The following is a 20130-nucleotide window of genomic DNA, read 5'->3' as shown; positions in this document are numbered from 1 at the left end:
TTTGCGATCACCCGACATTTTCTTGGGCATTGTAATATATTTGGAAAAATGTTTTACAGGATTCTCAACAGCTGGTAGGAGAGTTTTCAGTTGTTTTCATTAAGTCTTTGACCTAAAATGTGCCTTATCTTTTCTCGTCAACATACTATCTCTGATAACTTATAAATCCCATTTCCTGTCCCGTACTGGCACCAACTCAACTAAGGTTAGGTTGAATGGAGAATCCCACCTTCCAAAATGCTAAATAGTCTTTCTGCCGGCACTGAAGTCGCAGGTACACAGAGATACTTAAATGCACACCTTTGAATTGGAACAAACTCCTCACCAGTTACGGTAACTGCAAACAGCGGTACAATTTCTGTTAGGGTATAAAATAAGCCAATGAGGGGGAAAAAACCCTATCGTTGACTATCGGTAGTAGGCAACTGACTATCGATATGAGATGATAGTGGTCGCTATCGATAACTATCGATAGCACTATCGATATTTTTCCGCCTCTAGTCTTGACTGTAAATAGGAAAATGGTGACTTTGCTGGATATAAAGTAGACTTTGTGTCAAAGTATTGTTCTAGAACACGACCCTTAATTAGAGAATCGTATTACATTCCCGCTTATTCTCGATAAATGAGTTGATGACTCAACAGTTGTTGTACCAAGAACACAATCTAAATCTTCTGCCTGGAATACCATTGCACAAGATTTCGCTTTGCGTTCGCTCTCCTTGAACACTGAAACAGTGGCAGTGTATGGGAGACATTAGTCAGCAGTGCAGCGCTCATGTTGAACGGCGACCACAAGGTGTCCATCATGAAGGCAATCGCAGTGGCAGGTAGGTACCATTGCACTATCATATAGAGTTATCAGAATTGAATGTTTTGGCTTCTATACCCAGCGTTACCAACTCAAATCATTTGACGCGTATCTTATATTCAAGGCAGGAAGTATGGAAAATTTTAAGAATGAGAATTTCTTTGTTGGTCGAAAAATATGTCTCCTCGTGTCTCGTACTTTCTTCTTGTCTCGGATTGCATACACAAAAGTCGAAAGTCAGTTCACACAAGTTGCTTTACATCGCACCGACAGAGATAGGTCTTACGGCGACGATGGGATAGAAGAAGGTCAGGAATGGAAACAAAGCGGTCGAGACCTTAATTAAGGTACAGTCCCAGCATTTGTCTGGTGTGAAAATGGGGAAACCAAGGAAAACCATTTTCAGAGCTGCCGACAGTGGTGTTGGAACCCACTATCTCCCAAATGCGATCTCACAGCTTCGCGCTCGAAACCGCACGGCCAGCTCGCTTGGTCGAAAGTAAGTTTATTGCAGTTTTAACATCCATATATTTTTGGATTGAGTCTATCTGGAGTTAGCGTCATCAATTTCCAGACACCGTTGTAACCATGACAACCAGTGTTCAGCTATGTATACTTGGTCAGTAGCGCCATCTTCTCACTGTGCGTTTTCTTCCTGTAACTAAGAGCTTGAGAAAATCTCGTATCAAGTGAACACCGTTCTACTCCTCAGTTCAGAATTAAAATCCTTGAACTGGCCGAAAATCTAACTCAGGACCTTGGAATTAACAGACAGGCAGGCCACAGACACCACAGGACTGGCTAATAATAATAATAATAATTTTATATATATATATAATATTTACGAGGTATATAATAGCTTTCATTGTCTCACAAGTCATGAGTCTTACCATAATTTTTGTGAATACACTCGTTTTTCTTTCGATTTATCGAAACTCTATATCTCCCCTGTGGATGGAGTCAAAGGATGCATTATCTCTAACGCCTGCAAGTCGTAAGAGGCTGCTAAGAGGGGAACAAGGAAAGAATCTACACTCACTCTCTCGTCGTATAACCCCAGAAACATATCCATGGTTTCTATGCTTTTCGAGTAGCGGAGAAAATGTACGAGTGCGAAGTGTCTGTCTGTCTTGAATTTATTAATAGCATTCTTCATTAAAAAATATCTGCGACTCCTTGGCTGAATGGGCAACGTTGAGGCCTTCGGTTCAGAGGGTCCCGGCTTCGATTCCCGGCCGGTGTGGGAATTTAATCGCGTCTGACTAAATCTTCTGGCTTGGAGACTGGGTGTTTGTGTTTGTTCCAACACTTTCCTCTTCATATTCAGACAACACACGACACTATCAACTACCACAGAAACACGCAATAGTGATTACATCCCTCCATATAGGGTGGGTGTCAGGAAGGGCATTCGGCCTAAAACAATGCCATATTCCCAGGTGTGACACAGTCCGCATCCGTGACCCCATAAGTATGGGGCAAAGCTGTAGAAGAATAATTTTTCATTACAAAATGCAATACGGCTTGCTTGTGTATATACATAATGTATGTATGTTGGATATTCAGCCCGAAGGCTGGTTTCATCCTCCACAGCCCCCCAACAGCTGCCATAGATAGAATAGGTGTCACTGAACAGGGATACTATGAAAATGAGTGAGGTAGTTTCCCGTTGCTTTCCACACGAGCCAGAAGTTGCTATTACATATCACTTTTGCGAAGACCACTGAAATGCATGCATCGACCGACCCTATGAGCAATATTTTCACATCATTCATAACAGCGACTGCCTGCATAAGGAATGGTATTACTAGCATCACTCATACCTCGGTCACTTTCATATTGTCAAAGCCAAGGATGAGACAGACAGGTCAATGAAACTAACAAATTTATTCTAGCCCATACCAGAAGACAAAGTGTACTGTAAACGGTACATCTCGCCAGCAAAGGCAAACTAACTCGATACCTACATACAATTAATTATATTGCCTCCTGGTACAGTTCTAATGTCATCATCTCTTGGTCTCCCCTTTTAGTAGCCTCTTACGACAGGCAGAGGATACCGTGGGTGTATTCTTCATCTGCGTCCCGCACTCACAGGGGGTTTCGTTATAAGATGTTATAATTATTTTGTTTACAGATTTAGAAAATTCTTTCAAGTTTTCGTCCATTAATTCATACTTCTCCCCCGTCCAATGGCCCATTGAGTTTATAACTCTTCTACAAAGTTCGATTATTCTGGAATTCAATAACTTACACTTCCAAAGGATATGGTCAACTCTCTGAGGATTTCTTTCATCACACACTCATCCATTATGTTGAACCTGCCGCGCTGAGTAGCTCGGACAGTAGAGCGCTGGCCTTCTGAGCCCAACTTGGCAGGTTCGATCCTTGCTCAGTCCGGTGGTATTTGAAGGTGCTCAAATAAGTCAGCCTCGTGTCAATAGATTTACTGACACGTAAAAGAACTCCAGCGAGACAAAATTCCGGCACCTCGGCGTCTCCGAAAACCGTAAAAATAGTTAGTGCGACGTAAAAAGAATAATAATAATAATTATTATTATAATAATAACCTAAAGAAGTATTCACCAAATTTCCCACGATCTATGGCCATAGCTGTCATATTATGGCTTAGGTTTAGTTTAGAAAATTCAATATACTCCGTACATTAGGGAAGTATGATTTCGTTACGCTTCCGTTTGTAATATTTTTCAGCCATTATTCGCTAGGCAAAATCTATCCATGTCCACAAGCATTTTTAAGGAAATATCAAGAAGACCAACAAAATCATGAAGCTCAATTCTAACTCACCAAAGTTGCTTATAGGCTTAATATGCCTACAAATAAATCTACGATATTGAAAGCAGCCGCATAAAACGTAACTGAGCGATTTGACCGTTCGTTTAGGATCGCATAGCTGTGAGCTTGCATTCGGTATATGGTGGGTTCGAATCCCACCGTCGGCAGCCCTTACTCAGTGTAAATTAGTTTGTTTATTACATCAGGAGAAAAATCTAAATAGAAATTCTAGAAATACTATATTTAAGTTCAGGTATCACCGGATTGCGCACTAGACATTTACAGCGATGTGAGATACGCACTGCAGGACAAGGGAGCGGTAAGATGGCGTAAAATACTGTAGCTTCATCACTAGGGAGTAGCAAGCAGTCCAACTGTTCCACTACGATGGTAGAATAAAATGAATCTTTCTTAGGCGTCTATGCCCCAGGTTTGACATAAGTATGTCTTATAGTTGGGAGTCGTCCGAAAATTTGTGCAACGTGACGCGACAAAATGTATGTCGAATGAGTAACCATAGCAACCGAGCAGGCGGTGATGTAAGGTATGGATGGATGGTCAGGCAATGTTACCTAGCAACCGTGCAGGCGTTCCATTGGGTTCAGGTCGGGACTCAGAGAAGGCCTGTCCATTTCAGGAATGTTACTGTCCACAAACCATTACCTCACAGATGCAGCTTTATGGCATCCCTGATAGATTTGTTACTCAGGTGACATCCAATGACTAGTCCACGTTCCAAGCCACTGAGCGCTCCTGACCGACCCATTTTGCTGTTACAGCTTCTCTACTGACAACACAGTACTCCCCGCCTACTTTTATACTGGCGGATCCGCCTGTTGTGACATTTAAGGGTCAATTCCGCATCACATAGAGGCGTCCAGATACTTTTGATCAGGTAGTGTGTGTTATTATTATTATTATTACTATTATTATTATTATTATTATTATTATTATTACATAAAATTATATCCCCTTATTTATTTAACATGTTCATTAAGGAAGCTATTCAGATCATGAAGGAGAAGACAAAGGTAATAAAAGTCAATGGTGAAAGGATACATTGTATCAGATTTGCAGACGACATCGTATTAATTGCAGACTCAGAAAAAGAAATGAATAGAATTCTCCAAGTCCTCTCAGGCACTCTTAAACTATGGAAATTAAAAGTAAACAAACGGAAAACGAAAGTAATGGTAGTACGGAAAAATATGGAAGAAATGAAAAACCATTATTAAAATTGATGAAGTCAGAATTGATCAGGTGAAACAATTCTGTTATCTTAGTACTATGATAACAGAGGATAATAGATGCTTCTTGGAAGTAAAGAGAAGAATAGCTTTGGAAAAACAGGCATTTATGAGTAAGAAAAACATTTTAACCAACACACACATGAATAAAGATGTCGGAAAATCCTTTGCAAAATCATTTGTATGGAGTACACTTTTGTATGGAAGTGAGAGTTGGACTCTGGGTAAATTACGAATAGAAAGGAATTGACTTGAAGCTGCTGAAATGTGTATATAGCGGGAAATGACCAGAACGAGTTGGGTGGAAAGAAAAACCAACCTGGAAGTCTTAAGGGAAGTTAAAGAAGAGAGAAGATTATTAAAGGGAATAGAGAACAGGAAATTAAAATTTATTGGACATGTCATCAGACACAACACTTTCATCACTAACAGTCTTGAAGGGAAAGTGCTGGGAAAGAAGGGAAGAGAAAGACCTAGGATGAAGTATTTTTACGACATCAAGAAGAGGTTAGTTGTGACAATTACATGGAACTGAAACGAACAGCCAATGAAAAAAAGAGAGTAGTTGTATCGACAAGGCATTAGCCTTCAGAATAATAATTGACCTAAAATTATACTGTATACAGTGATAGATGTCCATAAAGATAGAGTATCGGTTAATATCGGATTCAGTGGGAAAACTGTTGTTAGTACATAATTATAATAATGTTAGTGGTTTTACGTCCCGCTAAATACATGTTTATAGTTTTCGAACACACCTAGGTGGCTGAATTTTGTCCCACAAGAGTTATTTTACGTGATATCTACAGACAAGAGGCTGACGTATTTGAGTATCTTCGAATAGGCCTACCATCGGACTGAGCCAGGATCGAATTTGCCAAGTTTGTTAATAATATGCGAATATTTGTACGTATTATATACAGTATATTTCTACAAAGAAGGATTTTCTAACTTGATGAACATTTGTTTTGTCAGCACTGGTGACACAGCTTGTCTGTGCCATACCTTTTGACTACTTCAACATGGCGGGCTGTCCTCAACGTTGTGCTCGATGCCACCATCTCGAACCAGGTGACTGCACTCTCCCTGATGTTTTTGTCGTCGACGGAGATGACTGCGGCTGTTGTGACGCGTGCCTGCCTTTCTTTGACTGTAAGTATTACTCTCTGTACTTCCTCTTACAGCAGTAATAACCACCACCACCACCACTACCATCACTTTGTACATACATGCTGTGGTTAGTAGCTGTAAAAATATAATTCATGTCACGAGTAGTTTCCGAGTTTACCCCTCCCACATCTTGGAGTGAATTTGCAGTCGTAGAAAAACATCACACGGAAGAAACTGTCATAAAAATTAACCATGAAGTATAACCACTGACTAATAAGCTAATAAAAATTTACTATGTTCATTCATTGCCCTTGATAATTTTTGTTGACTTAGAATAAGTATTTCTGTCCAAATTCTAATTAGCAAAACTAGCGATTTTCCGCTACTTTACTATGACCTTCACAGACATTTGCCCTATAGGTAGAGCCTTGCGCGGTTAAACAAAATATTATCCGCATCCGCGAATGGTTATCCGCAGATATTGCAACTATTTAACTATATTACACCCAAAGAATTTAAACGGTTAGATCTGATAACATAATACAATAGACCTGATACATGGCACCAGACCCCTACAGTGACACGTTTATTAGGGATTTCCTCTTACATCAGCATCAGCTACCGATATATTGAGTGATTCTCTTTCGGAACATTTGTTCCTTCCTTTCACTGGCAGGAGCCAGTAAGGCTTGTATCAGATTTGCGGCTTTATGGACTCAAGGCTCGTTTTAAATCACTATTCTCCCATACCAGTGTCAAGGGTCACCTCACCTCAAGCGACAATAACTGCATGAAATGTGTGAACCACTAACTTCTCGAGATGTATAGAGTAGATACCTGCGTGAAAATCAATAGACATAATCACTGTATTTAGAAATTGCCAGCAATATTATCCGTACTGTCAGGGTTTGCATCAGCCCACAGACTAAATTCGCGGATATCCGCATCCGTGCGGGGCCCTCTACGTATAGGCACGGCAGATGCCTGCCAAATCGACCGAACAATAGTATCGATGCTATCGTCCACTTCCACGGGCGCACTGTCCGACTCGTTGGCTGAACGGTCAGCGTACTGGCCTTCGGTTCAGAGGGTCCCGGGTTCGATTCCCGGCCGGGTCGGGGATTTTAACCTTAATTGGTTAATTCCAATGGCACGGGGGCTGGGTGTATGTGTTGTCTTCATCATCATTTCATCCTCATCACGACGCGCAGGTCACCTACGGATGTCAAATAGAAAGACCTGCACCTGGCGAGCTGAACCCGTCCTGGGATATCCCGGCACTAAAGCCATACGACATTTCATTTTACGGGCGCACTTGACGCGCTCGAAGCCGCGTGTTGGCGCCTTCCATAATGATATTCTTTTTGATCGTTGTGCAGTCGATTTTGGACCTGCAGAGCTGATTATGGTCTCATTTCGTTCAGTATTTAGTCATCTTATCAATGGTGGAGTATTTGGACGTCTTTGCTTGCTTTATTGAAGTTTAAAATTGGACAGTATGAACATTTGTCGAAAAGTTCACGAAAAATATTGTTTTCAAAGAGACGTTCGTCGCTAACGGCTTCACCAACTGAAATTATTTTAGACCTCTGTGTTGGGTATTATACATAGTGGATGTAAACAACGTGAACCGGGTATATCAGCATTAGAGCGTTGGTCATACTGGTAAGTAATTTGAAAAAAAATACGTCGATATCTCGTGCCGTTGTCATTTTATCAGCTGCTGAAGTTAGCCAATCAGATCGCTTCGCGGGTGAATTAAAATGGGTTTTGCGAGGCAGTGTTGCTAAATCTGTACGTGGTTTAAGACCGGCTTGAGAGAACCAGTAGAGGGAATAAGGTTTTCCATGCTGACAAGATCGCCCCATAACAAGCACGTTACGACGACACGTTCGTTACCCCAGCTGAAAAAAATTTCACAGCCACATTACCATTTCCAAATTGGTACTCACAGCAGAATCATAACATATTTTACAGCAGATTTTAAACAATGCATTTACAGTTTCACCCGGTGATGGATCGTAATCGTACAATTATGATTTTCACAGAAATGTACTGGGGCGTTTTGTTTTTTTAACTTAAAATTCTAACCTAAACTGAGTGAGGGATGACAGACGTGGGAAAGTATTCCTCACGATGAATAACACTTATATTCACAAAGAAAGCCACAGAACCCGTGAAAACTTTATCCACAACACAAGAACAACACTGTAAAAGTTCCCAGTCCGTACCACCATTACAGGAAAACCCACGGGTGTACAGCAACAAAATACAAAACTATTGTACTTCGCGCTTGTCTGTGTTCATGCTGGACAACCTAAATATTTTCCCGAGTGTACGTGCCATCAATGAATAGGCCTAATCTCAAAAACTTTATACATGCCGAAATCCAAAAGTTTAATAGCCTATATACTTTTATTACAATTGATCTCATAAAACAGCTCTCTTTTTATTAGCAAGACGATGTGCTAGCGTCTATACTGTTACCATATTAATAATTTTCTTGTAGCGTCTGATGCGTGGCGCTGAACACTTTGAGTGTGAACTATTACGTCTAAAATACCTTTCCCAAGCTAGCTGGCCTCTCGCCGTGAGACGCTGTGAATCCTGAGGGTGGTCCACAGCCCACACCCCGGCTCCCCAGGTCGAGGAGGCTTCAAGGGCATGCGTCAACACAGCGACTTGAATTTCGCTGGGGTAACACTCTTTCGCGCCAGCAAATAAATCCATCTCGTTGGAGAGTACTGAACTGCTGAAGAGCGAGCGGATTGTCGAGAAAGCTGTATCTGGCTTGACTTAGCTGTCTGCATTTTTTTTTTACTTTATAAAAAGTGTTATAAGGAATAATACGAAAATATAAATACAAAATTCTTCGCCCCAGCAGCGCTGGGGTAGATGGGGCTCAGAGCACACCACTGCTACGATGATATCGGCTGGAACCTACTAATTTCTCGGCATGGTTCTCGAGACGGTCTTAAGCCACCCACGTCCAAATTTAGCAGCATCGACTGGTAAAGTCCATTTAAATTCGCCCGCGAAGCGATCCGATTGCCCAACTTCAGGAGGTTATAACATAATAACAGCGTGATATATCGAATTATTTTCAAATTATCAGTATGACCAACCCTCTAACGCGTTTATACTCTGTTTCTGTTGTTTCCGACCACACTGTATAGGCTTTCAAACAACACTTTGTTTTTCGAAATCGGACTAGCGATCCCGAAGTTATAACGATTGGCTTCGAATGCAGTGCCTCCAAAATGGGGTATTTTGGGGGACCATCTTGTTTTGACGGGTGAAGTCATAGAATTTTTTTTATCAAATTGTAGTTTAGGAGTACTTATTTGCAACTATATAAATATAATGCCGATATTTTAATAGACACGGACACAGCGTTTCAAAATAGCGTCACGTTTTGTGTCGGGCGTTTTAGCGCTAGAATTACAACCAACGTCGGAACGAAAAGATAGAAGTCTTTACGTCAAACGTTAAAGTAGTTGCAGGGACAGGGGTGAGAATGTGACATCATCCAGCGCAAATCTATTCAAAAGTAACTACAGAGAGAGAGATGAGTATCATCGTAGTGGGTAACTGTCACGTCAATAGGCCAACGATAAAGCATGCACCAAAACATAGAAAAACAGTTTTTATTTCCGAAAACGATCACAGATACGAAGAAAATCATATAAACTTTTTTCTGGAAAATCTAATTTTAAGTACACCCCATGCACACCACTGTTCAACAGGGCTAACCGGGTAGGCAGCGTATGCAATTTTAAGGGTCCCACGCGTAAGTTTTCATCTGACTTGGTTCATATTTTCTATCATCGCATGCCTCACTTAAGATATAGTGCGATGTTAAGTAGCCTATATGTTAACCAAAGGTACCACTTGCTAAATTTGAACTCCATAAGTAAAAATATACAGACCGGCGAACATACAAATATATTTAGATTTATTACTGCTGCCATTTTGTCTTCGGTCACGTTTCTCATGGGCACCCGTTCATATTCCAGGATGATATATTGCCTATGTTCACTGGACTGATACCCGGTTCTATGGCTAAATGGTTAGCGTACTCGCCTTTGGTCGAAGGGGTCCCGGGTTCGATTCCTGGCCGGGTCGGGGATTTTAACCTTCGAGGGCTGGGTGCGTGTGCCTTCTTCAGAATTATAACCCATCATAGGTAGGGCCCCATTCCCACAGATGCGCAGGTCGCTTAACAGGCGCCAACTCGAAAGACATACACCAAGCGTCTCCGGAGGCCACGTGCCATTAATTCCGGAATAATCTTTCAAATGGCGAAGGAAATTTCAAAAGCGGTCGAGTACTTTTCGAGATTACCCCTTACATACAAACAAACTCACAGTCTCTCTATATATATAAATTAGTATAAATATTAACCATTCCCGTATATATAATACTTTTTTTCAGTTTCAAGTAAAGCATTAAATTGATTTGTCACCCTCCGCAATTTGGAAGACGTTTCAGTCAAAAGTGTGTATACACAGTGCTTTAGTTGTATGAGGCGTCCCTAAAGTCTCCAAGCCTAGGATATATCGATCATATCTGTTACATCGACCGATATTTCTAAACATCGACCGCATTTTTTATAAACATCACAATCATATTAATAGTGATATGGGCACGGGTAGTGTTACATCTCTATGAGAAACTAGCACTCTTAATGGTAGTGATTACTGTTTGAAGAGGAAGTTTTGAGCTGAGAACTATCCTCTATAACACTTCTTCCTCGACAACTTTTCCCACGCTTGTGGAGTCACGGGTGCGAACTGTGTCGCACACGTGGATTTGGTCCTGTTTTACAGCAGGATGACCTTCCTGGCGCCAACCCTTGTGGAGGGATGTTATCTCTACTGCGTATTTCTTTAGTGGGTGGTACTGTAGTATGAATATGAAGAGAAAAGTGTTGGGACAAACACAAACACCCAGTCCCCGAGCCATAAAAAATGATCAGACGCGATTAAAATCCCGGACCCGGCCGGGAACCGAAGGCCTCGACGCTGATCATTCAGCCAAGAAGCCTGTCCTCTCATAACACTGATCAGAGGAAAAATGGGAGAGGTCCGACCCTTCCAACAACGAAGGTATCGGCAGAAGAAAGGGGAGGGTCGCAAAGGGCGTGAAACTAAAAAAAAATACTCCGTCGGTGTCGGAAGAGATCAAGAGTTGGCCAAGGGAGATCGGACAGGAGAGATAAAGTGAGGAGCCTGACACAAGTAAGCCAAAGTGGACACACAGTGTAACGGTTCAAATCCCGTTACAAGATGATATGTGTATTTTTATTATTGTATGATTTTATCTGTATTTTATTATTATTATTATTATTATTATTATTATTATTATTATTATTATTATTATTATTATTATTGTTACCGTGTTTTAGCGGTAGGTAGAGGTGAAAGAAGGTGCGGGTGTGAATGGATCTCAAGCTACGAAATTATAGTGCATGTAAACTAAATTTAAAATTTAATACGGTTATATTTTCTTTTCAAAATAAATAAGTAACAAGCATGGCAGGTACAGAATAGCAAGTCAAATAAGGTAGTTACAATATTTACAGAATTTGGACTTCGCGCCCCGAATTCACAATACTTGGGCAATCAGCTCAGTTTTACCCCAAACACAAGTTCTAACAGAGGGGCAGAAAACCCCATTCATACCTAGGAGCCCTTGCTCCAAATTACACTGAAAAGCCTCCTCGAGGCATACAACATACAATTTTCAAAAGAGCCACTCGCTCTCAAATTTAAGCCTCTCCCAGGTCACACCAAACTCCACCTTCAAACACAGGGGTAAAATACCCAATCTACTGAGGTCTATTAAACGAAAAGAATGTTAATTAAATGACCTCTAAAATAACAATTTGAGAGGAGGCGAACTTGCACTCCTAATACACTTGATTAAGACCTACTTGGCGCTAGGCCGTTAATACAAGGGCTAATCCCATACTAAAGAGGTGACTTAAGAAGAGAACAATTTGTTTTACATTAACGAAGAATAGGTTGAGGAAAAATAAGTTCACCTCAAAACAATATGAGTGGGAGCTCGAGAGGGTTAGCACTCTCTATCCCAATATGCAGCGTAAAAGAGAATAGACGAAAAGATCGTTACATTTTAGGAAAGGTTACATGGTAGAACGCTTCGCACCCGCCCCGAGAGTTAAACTGCTGAGCTAGCAAAGAAAGAATTTATTAATCGGCCATTACCTTATTGTTGACCGCTGTCGAAGAAAGAGGCGCTTCCCGCCTCCTGCTATGTACTTAATACACTGAAAGATGGAACAGAAGTGGCCCGGAGACCCAAAAATCAGCAGTTTATATCCTCTCGCGGAAGGTTCTAGGTGTTAGGGGAAAGAAAACACCCTCCCACAAACTTTTTATTGGCTAGGGTATAGAAACATATTCAAGTTGAGGGAAGATACCTATGATTGGTCAGAAATTAATAACAGAAATTCGGGATTGGTCAAATGCAAAACAAGGGGAAAGAGAGGGGTATACAGCCAACTTAAACAATAACAGAAAGAAATTTAACAAAGAACAAACTTTAGAAATAAAATTTTCTCCAAAGAACAGTTATTTTTCTTCCCACTAGGGTGTACTATTGTAGTTTTTCAGTGGTGTCCTCTAGAAGAGAAAGTTCACACTTCTTACTTCAAACAAAACAAAAATACATCATAAATGACACAGTTCACAAACTCAAAAATTTCCAGGTGGTGACATCTTCTGAGAAACTAGAAAATGAATAGGGTAAATAAAGTTCAGACTTCCTCCAGCAGAGGAGTTTCCACAGGCGCACATTTTAAATTAGCGGAGTGGAGGTGTACCGCCCGGTACAGACCTCCCCCCCCAAAAGTTCCTCCAGGGGTGACACATGAAGTCAGTTTGAAACAAGTTCCAAGTTATGATGTGAATATGAAGATAGATTGCAGAAGCATTTATGAGATTTTCTTAATTTGGTTTGTTTCAGTTTCAAAATTTTGTGGTTGCAGGTGAAGTAAAGTCTTTCTGTTTGTAGTAGTTGAATTCTGAAGATAAACTTTTAATACTTAAAAGTGAAGAAAAATTTTGCAATGTCCACCAAATATTGCTGTTGAATTCCCATGAAACGGTATTAAGGTTGAACAGGAATGTCTATGTAGTTGATGTAGGCTAAGTTGGATGGCCAGACCGGCCGTTACAGCTTGCGTCCAAAGGAAGCCGCTCGGACCCCTCAAGTACCCTGAGATACCGCTCGCCCGCACTATGAGGGGAGCAGAGGTGTTGAAGCACGCCGCGCCCGCGGTGAACATATACAGGCTGCGGGCAAGTAGCAGGTCGTGCGCCGCACGTCAGCCTTGGCCGGGAGGAGAGCTCCGGCTCGCCGTGCACATGTCGTCCTCGCTGGGGCCGAGGGGGCCCTTCCTCGAACCAAGTTGCGGCACGGCGCCGCGCGGCTGCGGGGGCACTGAAACATTAAAACTAGGCGGCAGAATTGTGTTGGACCATCATGTTTCTTTTGAGGGCACAGGCATGTAGAGAGATCGAGGGGCCAGCGGCGTGCAGATATCCATGGCATTTCATCTAAGCCAGCCACTGTGTGTAGTGGAGCAGGAGACGGGAGCGTGGTAATGGCCGTGACAAGGACAGGATGGCAGTTTAACAATCGGGGGAGGTTTACAAGAAATGCTTACATATAAAATAAAATAGAAGGAGCAGAATGCCTTAAGAGTGGAACTCAAAAAAAATATAACCATCATATTCCTATCAAATTATATGAAGCAAGTTGACACAAAATTTACACCGGTTTCACCTGGGACAGGTGAACCCTAAATATCCTCTCGGTGGGTGGATTGCTTACTAACAATGTAACCGGCGTAAGAAAATCGAGAATGATGCATGGCCCATGAAATCTGGGGGCAAGCTTGCCCGCGGGAACAAAATTCTTGACCATAACCTGGTCACCTACCTTCAAAGGGGTGGGTGTCCGTCCACGATCATACCTTTCCCTAACCTTTTCATGAGACACTTTAAGATTGGCTTTAGCCTTCTTCCAAAGATCTTTAATGTTGTCCGGATCTATTGTCTCGGGTAGAATGTCACTCAGAGACCAGAGGTTAGAGAGCGGCGAGTTGGGAACAAACTTGAACATTAAAGAAGCTGGAGTAAACTTATGAGATTCATGAACCGCTGAATTCAAAGCAAAAGCTAACCAATGCAGGGACGTGTCCCACCTAGAATGATCTTCATGATGATAGGCAATAAGTGCGGACCTGAGATTACGATTAACCCGTTCAGCCAGAGATGGTTGAGGGTAATAAGCAGAAGTAGTTACATGAGAGATGGATAAGTCAAAACAGAATTTACGAAATAAATTAGATGTAAAAGCCTTAGCATTATCGGATACAATATATTGGCACGGACCAAAAGAAGCAAAAATAGAATTTAAGCAAGTAATGGTGGACTGAGCGGTAGCCAGCTTAGTCGGAAATAACCAAGAAAATCTGGTAAAACCATCTACACACACAAAGATGAACTTGTTGGCATTTCCCTTCGACTGGGGGAAGGGTCCTACATAATCAATATACAGGCGTTCCATGGGGCGCGACGCTTGCTGAGAAGACAAGAGGCCTACCTTGGTGGACATGGTCGGTTTACTAACCAAACAGGATTTACAAGCCTTTACTAGTTCACGGATTTCACCGTCCATACCCTTCCAGATGAACATATCACGAATCTTTTCACGAGTTTTAAAGATACCAAGATGCCCTCCTAATGGGGTCTCATGATAATACTTGAAGATCATAGGTACAAGAACCGCTGGAACAACAACTTTCATCATCTTATCATGCCTCGAAGGGCAACATAGAACACCATTCCTCAGAACATAAGGGACAACATGTTCCCCAGAAGAAAGGGTTTCCATTATCGGAGCCAGCGTCGGATCTTCACGTTGGTATTTCTCGATATCGCTAAAAAGCATGGGAGCATCTGTTAAGATGGCATTAACACCAGATAGTATGAACTCGGGAGGTGATGAACTGTCGGCCGGTTCCTGGGTCTCGACGTCGTTAGAAAACATACGGCTGAGTCCATCAGCCACAACATTTTCGGTACCTCTGATATGTCTAACATCAAACTGGAAGGCAGAAATACGAATGGCCCAGCGGGCTATACGACCAGTACGACGCGGTCTACCTAAGACCCAGCTTAAGGCTTGATTATCTGTCTCCAGGTCGAATTTGACGTGTTCCAGATAGAGACGGAACTTTTCTAAGGCGAATAAGACTGCCAAACCTTCAAGCTCATATATGGAGTACTTTGCTTCTTGAGCCGAGAGAGTCCTAGATGCATAGGCGATGGGGCGCCTCCCTAGTTCAGTCTCTTGAAGAAGGACTGCAGCTACCGCCGACGACGACGCGTCGGTTTGGACGATGAATTTCTTCGAGAAATCAGGCATAGCAAGTACAGGGGCATTACAGAGAGCTAATTTAAGGTCTTCAAAAGCGGCTTGTTGAGAAGGTCCCCACTCGAATTTGATGCCTTTCCTACGAAGAAGGTTTAAGGGCGCCGCTCTATTAGCGAAGTTAGGAATAAACTTCCTGAAGAAATTCACCATACCAATGAACCTGGCGATACCTTTAATGTCCTTGGGAGGTTTAAAATCACGGATGGCCTGTGTTCTAGAATGATCGACTGCTACACCATCGGGTGACACAATATGCCCTAGGAATGACATAGAGGGCTTAGCAAAGGCAACCTTGGACAACTTAACAGTTAACCCAGCCTTACGAAGGCGATCGAGAACTTCTCGCAGATGATCTAGATGTTCTTCAAAAGTCTCTGAAAATACGACGACATCATCTAAGTAGTGATATAAGTACTCGAATTTGATGTCGGAGAAGACCCTATCTAGTAGCCTAGTGAGCACAGCTGCCCCCGTGGGGAGCCCGAAAGGTACGCGGTTGTATTCATATAAATTCCAGTCCGTGGCAAACGCTGTAAGGTGTTTAGACTCTTCGGCAAGGGGAATTTGATTATAGGCCTGATTCAAGTCCAAGATGGTGAAGAACTTGGCCTTACGAAACCATGAAAAACAAGAATGAAGGTCAGGAAGGGGCACAGATTGCAACACCACCTTCCGATTGAGAGCCCTGTAATCAATGACAGGCCTGAAGCCTCCTTGGGGTTTCGGGACTAGAAAAATAGGCGATGAATACGCCGACTTAGAGGGCCTAATAATACCATCCTTCAACGTCTGATCGATAATTTCTTTCAGAGCCTTCATTTTAGGTGGAGATAGCCTATAAGGTGGAAAACGGACAGGAATCGAATCCGTGACCTCAATTTTGTATTCAATAAGGTCAGTAACACCAAGAGTATCAGAGAACACCTCGGGAAACGACTGACACAGTTTGCGAATACTATCAGCCTGCTCCCCAGGTAGATGTCTAAGGTCTAACAACATCTCATCCTGGGTAGGCGAAATAGAAGAACATGACACAGAATTACACTTTAATAGTGGGATTTTACAATTAGAAGCAAATTTGAATGTGCACGACCTAGACTGGAGATCGAGCACAAGACCAGTGTGAGAAATAAAGTCAGCTCCCAATATAATGGGGCAAGACAATTGCTTGGCCACAAACAATTTAACTTTCCATGTAAACTTAAAAATACGAATTTTGACCAGTAAGGAACCTAGAATTTCTAATGGAGATGAATTAGCCGAAACGTATTGAACAGGAGAAGAGACATAGTCAGGAAGTTTAAAAACCGATTTCAATTTAGAATACCATTCAGCCGAAATAATCGAACAAACACTGCCTGAATCTAAGAGAGCTGTTATAGGCTCGTTATTTAACTCAATCTTAAGAAAAGGAACAGGTGCGGGGGTATCCGCCGCAATCCTAAGACATTCTTTAGGGCATTCAAAAGATGAATTTGAAGGCTGATCGTTCTCTGCATTTACAACCTGTTTACTAGGGGCTGAGTCTCGGGAAGATGGATTAGTCGACTCAGCCGAAGCCACTAGTCACTTTTTATTATTGGCATAGGTGGAATTTGCACCAGAAGTTGAGCAGGAGGGGGTGCCATTTGAGTTTGGGCAATTCTTGGCGATATGTGAGAAGGCCCCACACTTAAAACAGCCTTGTGATGACCCGGCTCCATTCCTTGTCCCACTTGACTTGATCAGTGGACACTTGTTGCGCAGATGGTCAGGCGACCCGCAAGCATAACATTTACGGGGACTGACTGGTCGGCGAGGTGGAGGCCGAGTGTTACTAAAGGACGGCGGGGGTTCTTTCGCGACACGCAAAGAATCGGCGTATCTAACTCCTTCCGCTGAGACGGCCAATGCTTCAAGTTCAGAGAAAGTTTGCGGGCACGCCGCGAAACACAAATATGACCTATAGGGAGGTGAAATTCCCTCTACAATAGCCTGTACAATCTGATCTTCCGAAAAATGAAGGGCAAACACCCTAGTATAAAACTTAATGTCCTGTATGAAATCAGCCAAGTTTTCATCCAAGCGCTGTACACGATAATAGTACTTCTGAATAAGGGAGGACCTGGCCCTAGCCGGGATGAAGTTAGCTAGCAAATGGGCATGGAAATCCTCAATAGATGATTGCTCGGCAATGGCTCTTACGATTTTATCTGAGAGAATACCAATAGCATACGGATAGATAATTTGCAAAATTTGACATGGAGACAGAGAAAACACAAGGGCATAATCCTGAAATTCAACTAGAAATCTTAAAAATGAAATTACATCACTGGTGGTATTAACGGAAAACTTAGAAATACCTCTGAGCAACATTGCCAATGGATGAGGCAAGCTGCTAAACCCGGGTGACATAGTAGGTAAAGGTTTCAATGGCAAGGAAGTTAATTCAGAACGGATGTTACTCAATGATGCACGACGTTCAGATTCGTTGTCCAATGGGGCAGGGATAGTTTGAGCAGCAACGGTTATCCTATTAACTTCTCCCTTGGGAGGCGCTTCCTCACTACCTGCATTCACTATGGTGGGTAGATCAGATTTGGGAGGAACTTCCCCAGTTAACAATTGAGTGACCTTGCTAGATAATTCAGACATATTTTCGAGCAGCGTACTAGCTTCCTTCTTCTGAACGTCATTCAACTTCAGAGACAACAGATCATTAACTCTATTTGAAAAGTGATATAACCTGGCTTGCACACGCTTAATTTGATTAGGAGACGGATCATTTTCATCAAAAAAACTAACTACAGAAGCTAGCCCAGTAATATTCTCGACGATCGTGGAAAGAGAGTCATCAATTTCTTTCTCTCCCAAATTGGGGATGGAAATGGGCAAATCAAGGGACTCTCTAAGCTTGTTAGTGTCTACTGCAACCGTGCCTCCAGATTGCACATTTCTGATAGTTAATTCATAGATCAACTCCTCTTTGCGCAAATAATTAAGATGGAGAACATCGCGAGGGCCGGCATGATGACAGAACAAATTTGAAAAAGTCAAAAAATTCCAGCAACTGAGAAAATGGTTAGAGTTCGGATCAAAACAATGTGTAGCCGTCAAAAGGGGCTAAATTGAGACCCATTAACCACGCTCTGCTACCACTTGTTACCGTGTTTTAGCGGTAGGTAGAGGTGAAAGAAGGTGCGGGTGTGAATGGATCTCAAGCTACGAAATTATAGTGCATGTAAACTAAATTTAAAATTTAATACGGTTATATTTTCTTTTCAAAATAAATAAGTAACAAGCATGGCAGGTACAGAATAGCAAGTCAAATAAGGTAGTTACAATATTTACAGAATTTGGACTTCGCGCCCCGAATTCACAATACTTGGGCAATCAGCTCAGTTTTACCCCAAACACAAGTTCTAACAGAGGGGCAGAAAACCCCATTCATACCTAGGAGCCCTTGCTCCAAATTACACTGAAAAGCCTCCTCGAGGCATACAACATACAATTTTCAAAAGAGCCACTCGCTCTCAAATTTAAGCCTCTCCCAGGCCACACCAAACTCCACCTTCAAACACAGGGGTAAAATACCCAATCTACTGAGGTCTATTAAACGAAAAGAATGTTAATTAAATGACCTCTAAAATAACAATTTGAGAGGAGGCGAACTTGCACTCCTAATACACTTGATTAAGACCTACTTGGCGCTAGGCCGTTAATACAAGGGCTAATCCCATACTAAAGAGGTGACTTAAGAAGAGAACAATTTGTTTTACATTAACGAAGAATAGGTTGAGGAAAAATAAGTTCACCTCAAAACAATATGAGTGGGAGCTCGAGAGGGTTAGCACTCTCTATCCCAATATGCAGCTTAAAAGAGAATAGACGAAAAGATCGTTACATTTTAGGAAAGGTTACATGGTAGAACGCTTCGCACCCGCCCCGAGAGTTAAACTGCTGAGCTAGCAAAGAAAGAATTTATTAATCGGCCATTACCTTATTGTTGACCGCTGTCGAAGAAAGAGGCGCTTCCCGCCTCCTGCTATGTACTTAATACACTGAAAGATGGAACAGAAGTGGCCCGGAGACCCAAAAATCAGCAGTTTATATCCTCTCGCGGAAGGTTCTAGGTGTTAGGGGAAAGAAAACACCCTCCCACAAACTTTTTATTGGCTAGGGTATAGAAACATATTCAAGTTGAGGGAAGATACCTATGATTGGTCAGAAATTAATAACAGAAATTCGGGATTGGTCAAATGCAAAACAAGGGGAAAGAGAGGGGTATACAGCCAACTTAAACAATAACAGAAAGAAATTTAACAAAGAACAAACTTTAGAAATAAAATTTTCTCCAAAGAACAGTTATTTTTCTTCCCACTAGGGTGTACTATTGTAGTTTTTCAGTGGTGTCCTCTAGAAGAGAAAGTTCACACTTCTTACTTCAAACAAAACAAAAATACATCATAAATGACACAGTTCACAAACTCAAAAATTTCCAGGTGGTGACATCTTCTGAGAAACTAGAAAATTAATAGGGTAAATAAAGTTCAGACTTCCTCCAGCAGAGGAGTTTCCACAGGCGCACATTTTAAATTAGCGGAGTGGAGGTGTACCGCCCGGTACAATTATTATTATTATTATTATGTCAGTATTATTATTATGTTATCTGTGATATTATACTATTATTGTAATTATCCGTTTTATTCAATTTTGCAA

The 20130-nt window shown here is 41.8% G+C and overlaps 1 protein-coding gene across 1 annotated transcript in view; it reads left to right on the top strand.

Moving 5' to 3' along the window:
• The first annotated feature begins 756 nt into the window (after positions 1 to 756).
• LOC136881160 (uncharacterized) overlaps positions 757 to 20130 on the top strand; it is a 50912-nt gene continuing 31538 nt past the window's right edge. The window contains exons 1-2 of the mRNA XM_067153823.2: positions 757 to 830; positions 5830 to 6006. Of these exons, the coding sequence (XP_067009924.2) occupies positions 779 to 830; positions 5830 to 6006 (229 nt within the window). The 5' untranslated portion in view covers positions 757 to 778. The remainder of the gene's footprint in view (positions 831 to 5829; positions 6007 to 20130) is intronic.

This window comes from Anabrus simplex, chromosome 9, assembly GCF_040414725.1.
Source record: "Anabrus simplex isolate iqAnaSimp1 chromosome 9, ASM4041472v1, whole genome shotgun sequence".
NCBI classification, from domain to species: domain Eukaryota; kingdom Metazoa; phylum Arthropoda; class Insecta; order Orthoptera; family Tettigoniidae; genus Anabrus; species Anabrus simplex.
Note: the sequence above shows the minus strand (reverse complement) of the source record. Positions and strands in the feature narration are given on the sequence as shown.